At 42.2% G+C, this 14,972-nt stretch overlaps 1 protein-coding gene across 7 annotated transcripts in view; it reads left to right on the top strand.

Annotated features, from left to right (window-relative positions):
- The window catches only part of OCRL (OCRL inositol polyphosphate-5-phosphatase), a 52,159-nt gene extending 38,212 nt beyond the window's left edge, over positions 1-13,947 (top strand). For 6 of the 7 annotated variants that reach the window (XM_034649119.1, XM_034649122.1, XM_034649123.1 and 3 more), the window contains 6 exons: positions 5,258-5,281; positions 8,039-8,155; positions 8,829-8,913; positions 9,746-9,873; positions 11,186-11,297; positions 11,482-13,947. In XM_034649119.1, coding sequence (XP_034505010.1) covers positions 5,258-5,281; positions 8,039-8,155; positions 8,829-8,913; positions 9,746-9,873; positions 11,186-11,297; positions 11,482-11,603 — 588 coding nt within the window. In that variant the 3' untranslated portion in view covers positions 11,604-13,947. The remainder of the gene's footprint in view (positions 1-5,257; positions 5,282-8,038; positions 8,156-8,828; positions 8,914-9,745; positions 9,874-11,185; positions 11,298-11,481) is intronic. The other variant, XM_034649121.1, reaches the window with a different exon arrangement.
- The last annotated feature ends 1,025 nt before the right edge of the window (positions 13,948-14,972 follow it).

The raw sequence follows: 14,972 nt of genomic DNA on the forward strand, positions 1-14,972 counted from the left end.
TCTTTGCCATTCTAACTGGCGTAAGGTGGTATCTCAGTGTGGTTTTGGTTGGAGTTAATAATGGGTTTGTAGGAAGCCCCTTTCCTCCGTTTTTGTGCACAAATGATTCAAGGTTTAAAAAAATAGAATCCTGATAATTTTTTCATTATGAAATTCTGAGTTCTTATTAAATTGTATGTGTGTGGTCATCGTTTGTTCTTTTAAAGCTTTTATTTTGTAGAATATAGTGTTCTGATTCTTTCTACAGCCTTAGTCACATTGTATCTCATTGATGATGAAGTTATCCATATAGGTGTGGGGCAATAAACAAGAAATCTAAGATTATCTGTACCCCATTTGTAATATCTTCCCATTCTGTTTTGACTTGATTTTGACCTTCTGCAGTGCTTTCTTATATTTGTTCGTATTTGTTCCAAGACCCAAAATGATATTTCGGATCCCATTGATACCTATTATCCTCTATTATATTATTTACTCTAAAATTTTGGGTTCAGTTCCTATGTTGACTTTCCATGTACTGTTTCAGAAAGATTCTTATGCCACACCCTGTTCCCACCAAATGTGAAATGAAATAACTGGCATAAGTCCTTTTCATTTTTCTTGCCCTTCTCAATGACAGTGACTTTGCCACTGCTAGCATAGTTGGAATTAGCACAAATGGCAAACAGAGAATTTGTAATTATTTTTATTCTTTTCCAGAATAAAGATAGATTTTTCTGGTTTATTAACTAGCATATTAACTAGCACATAATCATCAATATTCATTACACATTGAATACAAAGTATTACGGAGTTTATGTGGGTTCCTGTAATTTAGTGGTGTTGAAAGTTTACTTATGTATACAATATGACTAAATTCTAAATCAAGATTAATAGGGAATTTGGTTAACAGTAATCTAAACATTAGTTTTACTGGCTGATGTCCAATGTATTTGGTAAATCGGTATTTTGGAAAGGCATTTAGAATGAGAGTTGTGGAGCTTGTAAATTGTATTAACAGTAGATTCCTGTGCCATTTACTCAAGCCTTATATGCTATAAAAGCTTATTGATTGACCAGCTAATTTCCATAAAAATCAACCTCATTATCAGCCTATTTTGGCTTTTTGAATATTTTATTTATGTAACATTAACATAACTAGAAACAAATTCAGCACCTAAGAATAAAGTGGACTAGAAAAGTGATTTGAGGGGGCGCCTGGGTGGCACAGCGGTTAAGCATCTGCCTTCGGCTCAGGGCGTGATCCNTTTCATCATAGAAGTATTTTGAGTCAAGTCCACATACTGAAGAAGTATGTATTAACATATTGGGTGAGCAGGTCCTTCCAGGTGTAATGGACATCATGAATAAATGTTAGAAGGTAAAAGCAAAAAGACCATTTATGAAAAATTGTAAGATTTCCCTGGGAAGAATGAAGATTAAAGAAAAGAGTATATGAAGCTGGTTGTGTGGGTTGGAAGCAGGGGATACAGAGTCTTGAAGTCAACAGATGAGTTTGTGCTAAAGTCACAGGGCATCTACAACAACCTTCAGAATGCTTTTATGAGTAGTATGAAGTTGTAAATTGAAATATTTGGTGGAATAGTCTGGTGTTGCTTATAGACTGGACTAAGGGAGAGACCAGGTTTGAACTTACCAGATCTGGCTGAAGGTGTTGCTGGTAGATACAGAGACAAAAAAGGTTGAGGGATGGATGGACAGACTATATTTTCTTGGGGACATGTTTATTTGGAGAACAGTATCAAAGTTTGAAATAACAAGAATAACAGCTTGGTGATTAATCCGTCCCCAGTGATCTTTTTACTATGTGTTTACTTCATCTTACTGATCCAACCACTCATTCCTTATCCTGTTAAGTGTATGGTTTGTGTTTCTTTATAGTTCATATGAACTAATCCTTTCTAGAACTTTGATATCCATTCAGTTTCCTGCTTTTTATTTTTAAATTTGAATCTGCCTCTAAATGACTCTTTTACATTATTTTAACTGCATTTACTACTTGCAAAATTCCTCTATGGATGAATGTTGGAGTGAATAATGATTTGCAATGCATTTGTAGCATGCCATGGGGAATCCTGAATTAGGTTCCCTTTTTAAATGTGATCAACACACAGCCTTTTGCAGAGAGTGGGTAGGTCAGTTGAACTAAGTGATTATCAGCAACCTTAGGACTACCTTAGCAGTATGTTGTTCATTAGTGGAGGCTAAGTGGTGTTTCTATTTTCAGAATCAGGCCTAGTGTTAAAATAAATGTCATTTACATCTACTATGTGCCTGTAGCCAGAGAAGTAAACTCTCAATGTAAATGTGCTGCTCCTCCACCAGTATCTGATCAGAGTCCTTTTGATTATTCTTTCAGAGTTTTCTCTTTTATCCATTCATTTTTTTAAAAAAATATTATTTTCCCATTATTTAAGTGTTTACTCCTTTTTGACCTACCCTGATAGCCTTTTAATATAATTCCCTTTGCCTTGTGATGTCTGGGTGGCTCGATCAGTTGAGCATCTGCCTTCAGCTCAGGTCATGATCCCAGGGTCTTGGAATTGAGTCCTGTATTGGGCTCCTTGCTCAGTGGGGAGCCTGCTTCTCCCTCTGCCTGCCACTCCCCCTGCTTGTGCTATCTCTCTCTCTCTCTCTCTCTCTCTCTCTCTTTGACGAATAAATAAAATCTTGGAAAAAATAACAACAAAAAACAATTCCCTTTGCCTCTATCACTACCTTTTCATTTTTCCTCTTCAGGGCTGTCAGACTGATCTTTCTGTAATACAGCTTTGGGGCCTATCACTTCCTTAAAGGTAGTCAGTGCCTCCCCATGCCTACTAAATACAATCCAGATTGCTTTACCTGTCATTCAGGTTCCCCCAAAGTCTGACTTCAACATTCCTTTTCATATTTATTTCCCACTACTTTTCTCAACATCCCCCCATGCTTCCTGCAGAACAGATGACCAACTTCTCCCTACTCTCACCTTGGGATTTACCTTCTCTGAACCTGTGTTTATTTTCACCCCTTCCACTTATAGTGTCCCCACCCCATCTCTACTCTTTAAAATCCTATGAATCTTTTAAGGGCTAGTTAGGTCCCATCTCCATTGTAAAAAGTCCCCTGGTAGCCCAAGCTGAAAGCCATCTCCTTCCTTTGAACCCCTGTTTTGTTTTCCTATTAACCGTTTATTGAGAACCCATATTTGTGAATTATAACAGTATCAGGCTATAAATTCTGGGACTTCTTACCTCAACTCAACTGCAAACCCAAGTCAGGGACCATATCGTTTTCTTCTGTATAGCCTCATTTTTCATCCTCTCCCCTACCACCAACACCCTCCCACTAGTAGATGGTCACTGCTTGAAGAAAACTTCTTTGAGGGCCTCATATGACAGGTTAGTATATGAAAACTCTGCCTAGTTTTACTCATCGTGTCATGTGGCGTGCATTCATGAGAGGAAAAATAAAAGAAGTCTGTTAGGCAGGCAGGTTCTACGATTTCTTAATAAGTAGTCCTAAATTTTATAAAAAGGTTGTACTCCAAAATTGTGTTAAATTAGATGTTTGGCGTTCAGAATTTAACTTTTAAATTAAAAAATATTGTAATTATAATACTATAAATATCATATATTTCATAAAGCAATATTACTCTGATTATTTTTATCTCATTTCATATGTAGTATTTAGAACTGTAGGTAAACCTACAAGAGCCTGTTTAATTCATAATGTATCTAATAATACTAAAATATCTACCCACCATATATATAACAGTCATCTGGGGAAAATGCGTTTAGCATTGCTATTTGGAACATCAGGGAACACATACTTCCCTGCCTCCAGCCTCCTGCACATCTTTCATAGTAAGATCAGGACTTCTCCTTTTACTGTCAGACCTGAGAAGAGTGATTTATACTCGGATTCTTGGTGGCCCATGGCAGAATTGGGAGGATTCCAGTTGGGTGTTGCTGGGGAGGTGCTCGTACACTGCACTACCACTGCCCTACCATGCCTGGATTTTAGGCTGCCTCCTTGACCCTACAAAGTAGATATTATTCTCCCTGTCTTGGAGATGAAGAAACTGAGGCTTTACAAAGTTTGGTAACTTGCCTAATGTCTGTATAGAATTAATCAGAGGCAGAACAAAGATTTGAACCCAGGACTATCTACCACCAGTGCCTATGCTCTCTCTGCTAACAGTGGTGCTTTGTTTCTCACTGTCTTTTTCACAGCTTTTCCCTGCCTTTCTGCCCAGGAAGCAGCTAGATTGTACTTTTTGAGTTGTCTAGGGGACCTTAGTGGTAATGATTGTAGAGTCCATCAGACCTGAGTTCTAATCCTGATCCTGCCACTTAATACCTAATAGTATGACCTCGGCAAATAATTTAACCTCTCAGAGCCTCGGCTTCCTCATCTGTAAAATGGGAATAATACCTCCTTTGCACACTTGTGCAGACTAAATGACACTGTACGTGAGCACTTTACACAGTTCCCACTACATGGCACGTGCTCCCTACGTGGTGGCAGCAGTTATTGTTGTGGTGCTTGTTACTGGACTGTAATAAGAGCACAAAAGACAGAGATCATTGAAAGGTGCCTTCTTCCCTCTCCCTTGCTTCTCTTTTTCCTCTTATACACTATAGGAAAACACGATAGGGGATGATGATGGGTCTTCTGGTCCACAACGCTCTGAAATGAAATAAATGTACAATTCAGAGGGTCCTCCATATCTGGGGACTCTCGGGTCCTTTGAAGAGGGGAGTAGGTATGGGGCGAGGGAAAAGAGTGTGGGATACTGCTTAGGGGGACAGCTAGGGGGAGAGGAATAGAGAGGGAAGAAGCCAATCGTCTCCTTCCAAATGGCCACTGTTGGACTCATATCCGCCCATCGGGTGGCATTAGGATGAGGTAAGAAGCCGCACAGTGTAGCAGCAGGGCCTGCCTCCAAGCAGCATGTGGAAAGGAGCCACCACTGGGCATTTGGCCAGGTCAGCTGGCAGCTGCCAAAGGAGACAAAAGTCTAGGACTGCACATGTTTCTTGAGTGATAATCTCAATAAATTGCATGAAAATTTAATATGTACAATAGAGAACTTTGCATATGAGAACATGTTCCATTTTCAACAATGATTTATCTGAAAATTTTAAAGCTGTTTAAAGTGTATGTATCTAGTAAGCTAGTGAGTTCTCATAATACTGATCTGTTTCTAATTCTGTAAAATAATTCAAGTAATTTTCTGTCTGTCAATGACTTTCTTTTCCTGCTCTGCTCTCAGGAAGAAGACAGCTTCCTAGAAAAGGTAATGCAATCCATTGGTGGTTATGTGTTTCCTGTGATTGATTAACAGTTAACTGTGGTCCCTGGAATTTGTCCCTAGCCTTACCTGTATCAGAGTCCTCTGACTCCATGAGAATCCACCAAAGTCCTGCCAGCTGTCTTTAAGTGTGTCTGAAGCACAGAAAAGATTTTTGCTGCACTGTCATCATTAAGACCCAGTACATAAAAGCAGTAGGACTCAAGTTCCAGATTTGTATGTTTAAAATGAGAAATAACTAAAGAGCTGTCTTGATCTATCTGAAAGCTCATGAGGTGGAGGAGGGTACTGCTTAGCTGTCCTCTGTTTCCAATGATAGTAAAACCAGAAGTGGGTTTCTTTTGCATTAAGAATGATTTGGGGTTAGTGACAATAATGATTAATTACTGCAAGAATACACAAATGTATGGTTAAGAAACAGAGCATAGAATCATCGAGCTGAACGAGATCATAAGGGATCATCTGGTCCAGCGCTCTGCCTTCAGACAGGGTAAGGTGTTTTCTCGATTCTAATAGACAAGACAACCAAGGCCCAAGAAGGTTGAAACACTCACCAAAGCCCTACTGCTCCTGACATCAGGGGTGTGGGGCAGAGGGGACTAGAACCCAGGTCTCCTGAATACCTAGTGAAGGAAGCTAGTAAAGCACTCCTGCAGTGCTGGGCTACCTTCCGTGTTCAGGCTGAATGGTGTCTGGCTCCATACAGGCCTATAAAGTAGAGAAACATGGGCTTGAAAAACATTCGTAAAGCACTGTCACATAGTATCTAATGTGATCTAATGTGATCTCCCCATTTGGTGGAGTTTAATGCATTTCGATGACGGGGTTGGTGTACTGTTTTCTGCATTAGTTATTAGCACTGTGGTTTCAAAGTGCAGGCTTATCAGGCACCAGATGTGTCTTGTTGAAAGAAAACAAAGTGTGCCTGATTTCCCTTTGAAAATGAGAATTCAGGATCATTTGTGGACTTTTGAGAAAGTATTGTTTCTTGTGCATGATCTTTCTCTAGACTTTAGAGACAGAAGTATGACATTTCGTATTATCACACATGAATTTGAAAATGGATAGTGGATGATGTATGTAACCTACTGACATTTTATTAACCTTTTTAAACCACTAAGGATTGAGGCGGTTCAGATTCCCAGCCCTTCCTTGTTAATAGCAGGCCAGGTTGTCTTTTCATCTCAAACAGGGCCTTGTATTGCCTTAATGCCTTAGTACAAGAAAAGCGCCAGTTGGATGTCAAATTTTTTTAAAAGTACATGAGTCAGTGCTGAATAATTTATATATGGTAAGTTTGGAGACATCTGCTAAATCTATACATGCGTTGTGTTTGGTTCAGAAAGTGAGCAGAGTGCATTATGGACAGTGCTTTGCTTCGGATACCATGTGAATGCCTGGATTTAATACTTGCAACCGGAAAGAAGTTAGTAGATGAGCCACTGATAGAAATTCTGGCAGCTACAGGGAACATGAATATCAAGTGATAGAATCCCAGGGAAAGAAAGAAAGGAAGCAAAATGAATGTGAAGAAATTAGATTTTAAACAGTAACCAACTGTCATGCTCTTTTCTCGTCCTCATTCTCTTAGAAAGGTACAGCGGCTTTAAAAGGTCACCAATGCTTATTGCAGAACATAATGTTAAGCAGAGCCCTCAGCTCTGCTCTAGTGTACGCAGTCTCTGGAAGTAGTGAAACGCTTCTTTTCTTTTCCATAAAGCACCATGGCTGGGGGTTGGGGATGGAATTTACAGAAATTCGTAACATTGAATATATAACCTTAAGCTGGAGGCGGGGGGAAAATGCAAAAAATTGGTCACCGTTTTCTCCACTAGGATTTTTCTGAGGCTGCCTTCATATGACTTTTTATCTGTTTCAGACACCTTTTTAATATAATTTCTGTTTGACTATATAAACATAAGATAATTGAGGTTATTTCCCCAGCCATTTACAAGTTCAGATTTAGTTGTTGTCACTTTTGGGTTTTTCTCTTAGATTCTTTCAGGAGAATCTAAGAAAGTAGAAGGGTATGTGAAAGAGGTCACAGCCCTAAGAAATCTCTGCTGAGTTATTAATATAAAGAATAACTTCTGGACTCAGACCTTGAACTTCTCACAGTATTTCTGGCTGCTGGTATGCTGTATTTGGTTTACTGTTTTTGGATCTTAAGGGTTATGAGTTTTATGCCTTAAGATTAGACCTTCCATTGAGCCTGAAATATTCACGAATGTAGGTGTAATGTGGAGAATTGTCTTTAATTTCTGAGGACCAGAGAGACTCATTTAAATCACCAATGAAAACTGTAATATTTGTGGTAAGACCTGAGAGAATAGTAAGTTAAAAGTCAACAAAAACTTGGCCTCTCAGAGGACTGAATAGACTGCTGAACTGGACTGGTCCCCAGGTCTCAGGTGGCACGTGCACTCCGCTGTGACCAACTGCTGCAGCGCTGGTTCTCCGTGTCACCCCAGAAAGGATTTACAATCCACAGTGCACCCACGTGATGAACGTAATAAACCCAAATGGAATGCCTAACTGTTAAGTATCTAGAGGAGGAAGGAAATCTAACTGTGGGAATCAATATCAAGTGCCTTCTGACCAGGGGTGTCCTCAGTAAGAAAAAATGAAAAATCTTAAGAGATGAAGATCATATTGTACCTACATAAGCAGAATATGAAGGAGATTAAGTTACACAAGTTTTTATTGAGACCTCTTTGAATCTCCTCCTTTTTCATCTATTAGGAGAAATCCCTTCTGCAGATGGTTCCCTTGGATGAAGGTGCCAGTGAGAGACCCCTTCAAGTCCCCAAGGAGATCTGGCTTCTGGTAGATCACTTATTCAAGTACGCCTGTCACCAGGTAAGTGACTGTGGGCCTGCCCTGCAACTTTGGACAGTGTGTGAATCCAGTAGGAAATGATAATACCTCATGTCAGTATAGGGCTTGTAACTTTCCCAAGCTGCATTCACAGAGCAGCACTATCAGGTCATCTGGGCAAATGGAAGTATCCTTATTATAGATAGAAAATTGAAGCCTTCAAACTAAATGATTCAGCTAAGACCACAGCATAAGTGTAATGGTAGAGCCAGGCCCAAACATTGGTGAATGTTTTCTTACCTACTAAAGAGTAGTAGAACTCAAAGGAAGGTTTGCTATGGGCATGCCATTTACTCCTGCCTAGCATTCCCTCGTATCAGTATCTGAATGTGGTTCAACTGTTTGGACTCTGCCTTCCACTTGTCAGGAAGCTAGAAGTGGGGACACCTCATCTCCCACTCTAGCCATCTAGTCCTCTGCCATCTCAGGTATAGGCTAAAACCTTTGAAGATCATTTTCTGGTTTGAAACAGTTTTACGCGGATTCTACAGATGATAGATGAAAAAGATGCCAATGTCACACCTCCATTCCTAATCACAAGTATGCATATTACCCTTCCATTTGCATCCTGCCACTCTATTGATCCCTGGGTGGTCTTCAGAACCTTAGGGCTGATTGTTTTGCCTTGTTCCATTCATTCTGACCTCTCTGGTAGGAGGATCTTTTCCAAACCCCTGGAATGCAGGAGGAGTTACAGCAGATCATTGATTGTCTGGATACTAGCATTCCCGAGACAATCCGTATCCTTTTTGACAAAGGCTTAGGAAGCTGGATGAAGAATTCTTGACCAAACTCTCCTTCCCACCTGCATTTGAGTTTTGTGTTTCCATCTTTTTTTTTTTAAGATTTTATTTATTTATTTGACAGAGATAGAGACAGCCAGCGAGAGAAGGAACACAAGCAGGGGGAGTGGGAGAGGAAGAAGCAGGCTCATAGCAGAGGAGCCTGATGTGGGGCTCGAACCCGTAATGCCGGGATCACGCCCTGAGCCGAAGGCAGGCGCTTAACCGCTGTGCCACCCAGGCGCCCCTCCATCTTTACTTTCTTTGTAACTGTCTTTTATTATAAGGTACTCATTGACTCTGCAGTTGTTTTTCAATTCCTTTCAAGAACTTTTGACTTCTCTCTGTATCAGACTCTAACTGAAAAGAATCAAGGGGTGGGTAACAACAACTTTTAATAAACATGGAACATAGGACCCACAGCACTGGTACTGTTCTGCTTCAGGCCATTGATCACTCCTGCTACCACATGTGTTGTCACTAGGACATGGAAGAGGATGGGAAACATTGGTGACTAGTTTCAAGGACTGATCCAGTGTGAACGTCATTCTGCACACCATATTCCCCTGACTCTCAAGTTGAGCCAAACCTCCCAAGAGTCTTTGATCAATTCTGTAACAACTCAGCTTCAGCATACCTGGACCAGTAAAATACTAAACCCCAATTAGGATCAGTGTGCCCTGAATAATAGGAAGGAAACTGTCCCTGAGGGAGCTGGAGGAAGAAAGCAAATCGGGTCTCTGTGTTGCCTTTTTCCTGGGCCCCTGTCCCTTGACTTAACTTAATCCAGCTGGCAGTAATCACTCTGTGGCTGAAGCACTGCTCATTTTCCTGGAAGCCCTGCCAGAGCCTGTCATCTGTTACGAGCTGTATCAGCGATGTCTTGACTCTGCTCAGGATCCCCAGAACTGCCGACAGGTGAGTTTTACTGCTCTGAGGATGTCTGGGGCAAGTGCCCCAAGAGAAATCAATGTCAGATGTGTAGCTAGCTATATGGTAGGATGGGTCTGAATCTGTTACTCATGGCAGGACACCAGCATTGAAAGTTGGGACTCTTAAATTTTAGGTTGTGTTATTTCCTGTTATATTTGCCACACTTTTCTAGTTGGCCTATTGAGTAGGGCAGATGCCTCTACTCTGGCATAGAATTGGTGAAGCTGATCATACATGGAATTCTGGCTGACATTACCAGGAAGGGTCTGTGACACTTGTGAGCCTTTCTCTTTTATGTCCTCTTGGTGTTTTGTTTTTAAGATTTTATTTATTTGAGAAAGAGAGAGAGAGCACAAGGTGGGGGCAGGGGACAGAGGGCGAGAGAGAACAAGAGGCAGACTCCCTGCTGAGTAGGAAGCCTGCTGTGGGGCTCAATCCCAGGACCCTGAGATCATGACCTGAGCTGAAGGCAGACACTTAACCAACTGAGCCACCCAGGAGCCCCCTTGGTGTTTGGTTTTTTTTAAGATTTTATTTTTAGGGACACCCATGTGGCTCAGTTGGTTAAGCGTCTGCCTTCAGCTCAGGTCGTGATCCCATGGTCCTGGGATTGAGTCCTGCATTGGGCTCCTTGCTCAGCGGGGAGCCTGCTTCTCCCTCTGCCTGCTGCTCTCCCTGCTTGTGCACCCCCCCGACAAATAAATTAATAAAATCTTTTAAAAAAAGATTTTCTTTTTAAGTAATCTCTACAACCAATGTGGGGCTCAAACCCACAACCCCAGGAGTCGCATGCTCCACCGACTGGGACAGCCAGGTGCCCCTTTTTGGTGTTTGTTTTTAATCTTGAAATAATTTTGATGCACAGTGGCTGAGAATACCATTCGATCAGACTAGTGAGTATTGGGAGGAGCTCTCATCCATGCTAAATGACATTCTAGAGAAAACCACTGAGCTTGGCAGATGCTGTGGCTACCTTTCTGAGGAGATGGGAAAAGACCAGATTAATGCTAACATGCTTGTGAGGTGGGGTGTGTGTGTGAATGAATGTGTGATGACCACATCACACATGTGAATGTGGCCTGGTCATTGAGTGTACAGGGGCCAAACAGTATGACCATTCTGACTTGGAAGTTTTCATTTGGCAGGTACTCTGTTAGTCATGAGGAAATAAAAGAGAGTTATGACAGATGAATGGGGTCCTGTGTGGGTTGGATTATAAACTACTGTGGCACATATAAGCTCTTCTTACTCCCTTCTTTCCTTTGTTCTCCTCACTGCTCCCTTTTTTAAAAAACAGGTGATTTCCCAGCTTCCAAGATGTCATAGAAATGTTTTCCATTACTTGATGGCATTCCTTCGAGAACTCTTAAAATTCTCTAAATACAACAACGTCAGTGAAAACATGATTGGTAAGAGTGCTTCATGAGAAGGTAACATGAGCAGAGGGGCAGGCTGGTTGGAACAGCCTTCACGTCCAGGCATATGGCCCACTGCCCTCATCCCCTGCCCCGCCCCCCCAGTTCCCACCCCTGAGGCTTTGCTTAGGTTGTGTCTAACAAAGGGTTTTCCCGTTTCTTTTTTCTCACCCTCTAGCTACTCTCTTCACTAGTCTTCTCCTAAGGCCTCCACCCAACCTTATGGCAAGACAGACTCCAAGTGACCGTCAGCGTGCTATCCAGTTCCTTCTGGGGTTTCTTGAGAGCGATGAAGACTAATAAGCCTTTTGCTCTTACTACTCTCTGAGATTCTAGAGGAGGAAGATCTTGGGCACCAAGTGTTTCAGAATGATTTGAAAAGTCATGCCACAGGAAGGGTCTGTTGCAGAATTTTGAGGCTATTGGCATGAAAAGGTTGTTTCTAGTGCAAGAGGAAGAGAGTTTCCTAATCCCTCCCTTACCATATCCTACACAGCAAAATACTTTTAGACTTATATTGCCAAGCCAAAGGTACCATATTTTGGTGTTTTTGTGTTCTCTCTTTATAAGGCAAAGAGATCTGTATTTACACTCCTTTACCTGGGGATGTGTTCATGGCCCTCCTGCCCAGCTATCATGATTGTCCTTAGCACCCTGGGCCTAGATTCTGAGATGTTCCCATTCTAGGTCTATAAGCATTACGTGCTGTAGCTGAGACTTGTCTGTAGTCCTTCGTCTAAAGCACTTTTGCCTGACCCCCTCCCGTATCACCCCTTTGCACTCCACTCTACTAGTTCTATTACATCGAAGGAAGTCTGAGTGAAGCTAGTGACTCCTGGGATGTCCCCAACAGTGAGTTAACCATCTACATGTGGTTGTGACATGCATTTGTGCATTTCTACTACAGTGACATCTGTATGTCTGTAACATTGGCCTTTTCATGGATCTGCACTGGGTGGAACCATCTTCTCTTGTTTCAGACCACATTTACTAGCAGAACTTTAGGGACTACTAGAGATGACATCCCGTTGATGTGAGAGAATCATGATCAGAATGGAAGCACTTTGAGCATTTCAGAAGTGAGAATATTCATGTTTGACAAGTCCTACTTTCTACCATCCCTTTCTGTTCTTATTCAGATTTTACATGAGAACTAATCCTGGTTGTCTGGGGGCCCCATTCCCCACTTAGAAATCCACCTCCAGAGCAGTGCTTGCATCACAGTCAAAAAGGCAGTCTGGATCTCAAGTGGGCCTCTCTGGCGATACTACTCCTTCCCCCAGCAGGGTATTGTGGATAACCCTTAGAACCACCTCTCTGGTCTCCTGAAATACCAGGGGAGGGGATGTTGGCCCCTCCCTCATCAGGGCTGGCTCTGGGCTCTACGACCAGCTCCCCATGGCTCCTAGTTACCTTATCCAGTGTTACGTAAAAGAGACTATGCAGTGGCCCAACGAAGCCCCTTTCTCTCCCAGCCAAGACAACCCTCTGAGCTTTTCATTTACTCAAGCTCTGTGGGGCGGCATTCTTTTTTTTTTTTTTAAATTATTCTGTGTTGGTTGGCAAAGAAGCTACCAGCTGCTTACTGCAAAACTGCCTGATACATTTGACTTCTTCCTGGATTTCTTTCATTAAAACCACCCTGAGTCAACAACTCATTCTTGACTGTTAACATTAAATCCAAGGAACTTAATGTACGGACTCTGTGATCTTAGGCATTGACTCCTGACTCTTCTAGCACACTGAAGGAGAAAGCCAGGGGGGACACCACTGATGAATGGTTCTTCAGTTCTCCCATCTCTCGTAAGTTGAGTTCTGTGGGGGAAGAGAAGGTATGTATCCTGTGATATACTGGTTAAACCCTTTCCTGATTTGGAGTTACGGAACTAGGAGTCAAGTTCCTGGTGCCAAATAGTTGCAGATCTGATAGGTCAGAACTTCGTTAATGGAAGATTGTGAGCAGAATGCTTTTGTCATCTCCACTAGGCCAGAAAGTGATCATAGGAGAGGCAGATTATAGAAGCTGGGGCAAGGTCATAACACAAAGACAGGGAAATGCCTGTCCTGGGCACGTTGTCTGGTATATTGCCAACCTGGGATCTTTGGGTCATTAAGGATATGGTTGGAGGGGACCGTGTGCAGCATCCTAGCTCTTTGTTCATGAGGCAAACGCACTAAATTTGTTTACTGCCTCTGTTTTTTTTTCCAGCTCTGGCCCTGGGATGTATACAGCATTAAGGGTTTGAGACAATCTCTAGGTAGGGGAGAGAAATAGAGTAGATGTAAGAGATCTGCTCCCCTACTGTGCCTACTCCAGCACGCCAAGCTCTAATTCCTAAGTAACTGTAATGTGCTGTTCATTTCATACATAGCTCCTCCGAAGTAAGGAGTTCACATCCAACTGGTAGAGAAGAACTCTGCCTCTATATTGTTTTAGGGCAGAAATGGTTCGAACCGGCGTGGTGACATTGCATTAGTTTCCCTTTCACTGTTTTCTGATTCTTATTCTGTAATTGTTAAATTTCCCAGAAATGTCTTGGCCACTAAGCAAAGCTGCTAGTGGGATTCTGTATTTTGTGTCATCTTTTTTATTATAATTTATTGCAGATTTTTTTTTCTGAATAAATATATGTTGTGTGAAAAATCAGTGTGATCTTGGTAAGGAAGAACTGAGGAGGGAGGCTTAGGCCACTGGGTCCCACTTGACTGCAGTCCTCACAGCTACAGCTATACTGTCATTTACTGTCTTACAGGGAAATATAAGAATTCTCAGTATATTTGCCCTTGAATGGAAGAAGAAGCCACGTATTTTCAGAGGCTAAGAAAGACGTCACAGTGCTTCCAGAGGCCAGTCCAGGATCTTATCTTAACCCTGGGGATTCAGGCAACAAAATAACACTGTTAGGAAAAAAGATGTTGATTCTTTATGCATGTAAATGTCACACTGGGTGAGATCCATGATCACCCCACCCCCAGAAATCCAGCAAACCCCAACATACACATTTCGGGAGAACACAGTGTCCTTGCCAACATAGCCTCAGCAGTTTAGACATGCCCCTACAAAGAGCCTGTTTTCACAGGATTCATTTTGCAACTTTTGAAAACCAGTTTTGAACCTTTATTTCCTCTTGGGGGGACAAAGTCTGTAAATTTAGTACTTTGGGGGGGCTCCCATCTGAACTTTAAGAGGAAACCCCTAATTTGAGCATGGTGCCTTTTATTCCCCTGCTGATCTCCATTCTGGTTCCGCTCCCTTTGAGACCTAAGAGGCCTCTGCTGGAGCTTTCTTTGCAACCAGGGCCCTCTTCCAGTTCCGTCTGACTATGAGCTTGACCCTGATGAATGTGCTGATTCAGTGTTGTCATAAACAGTTTTTTTAGCCCCACCCAAAGCCTTTGGCAGAGGAAGGTGTTTCCTTTTGAGAGAGATTCCCCCCCCCCCAGTGGATGGAGATGACTGACACCAGCAGTGTTTACACAGCAGCAGGCGGTGTTGGCAGAGCAGCCTCAGTGACCACCTTTCCAGAGGTTGCAAACTGCAATGCTGGCTGCTGTTCCAGGAGAACCACTAGGGTCTTTCAGACCACAGGGCAAGTGGATGACCTGGCTCTTGGTGTAGCCTAATAATTTACAGCTACACGCTGCCAGAGTGGGATCACCAAGTGTTAGG

The sequence above is a fragment of the Ailuropoda melanoleuca genome, chromosome X, assembly GCF_002007445.2.
Source record: "Ailuropoda melanoleuca isolate Jingjing chromosome X, ASM200744v2, whole genome shotgun sequence".
Lineage (NCBI taxonomy): Eukaryota > Metazoa > Chordata > Mammalia > Carnivora > Ursidae > Ailuropoda > Ailuropoda melanoleuca.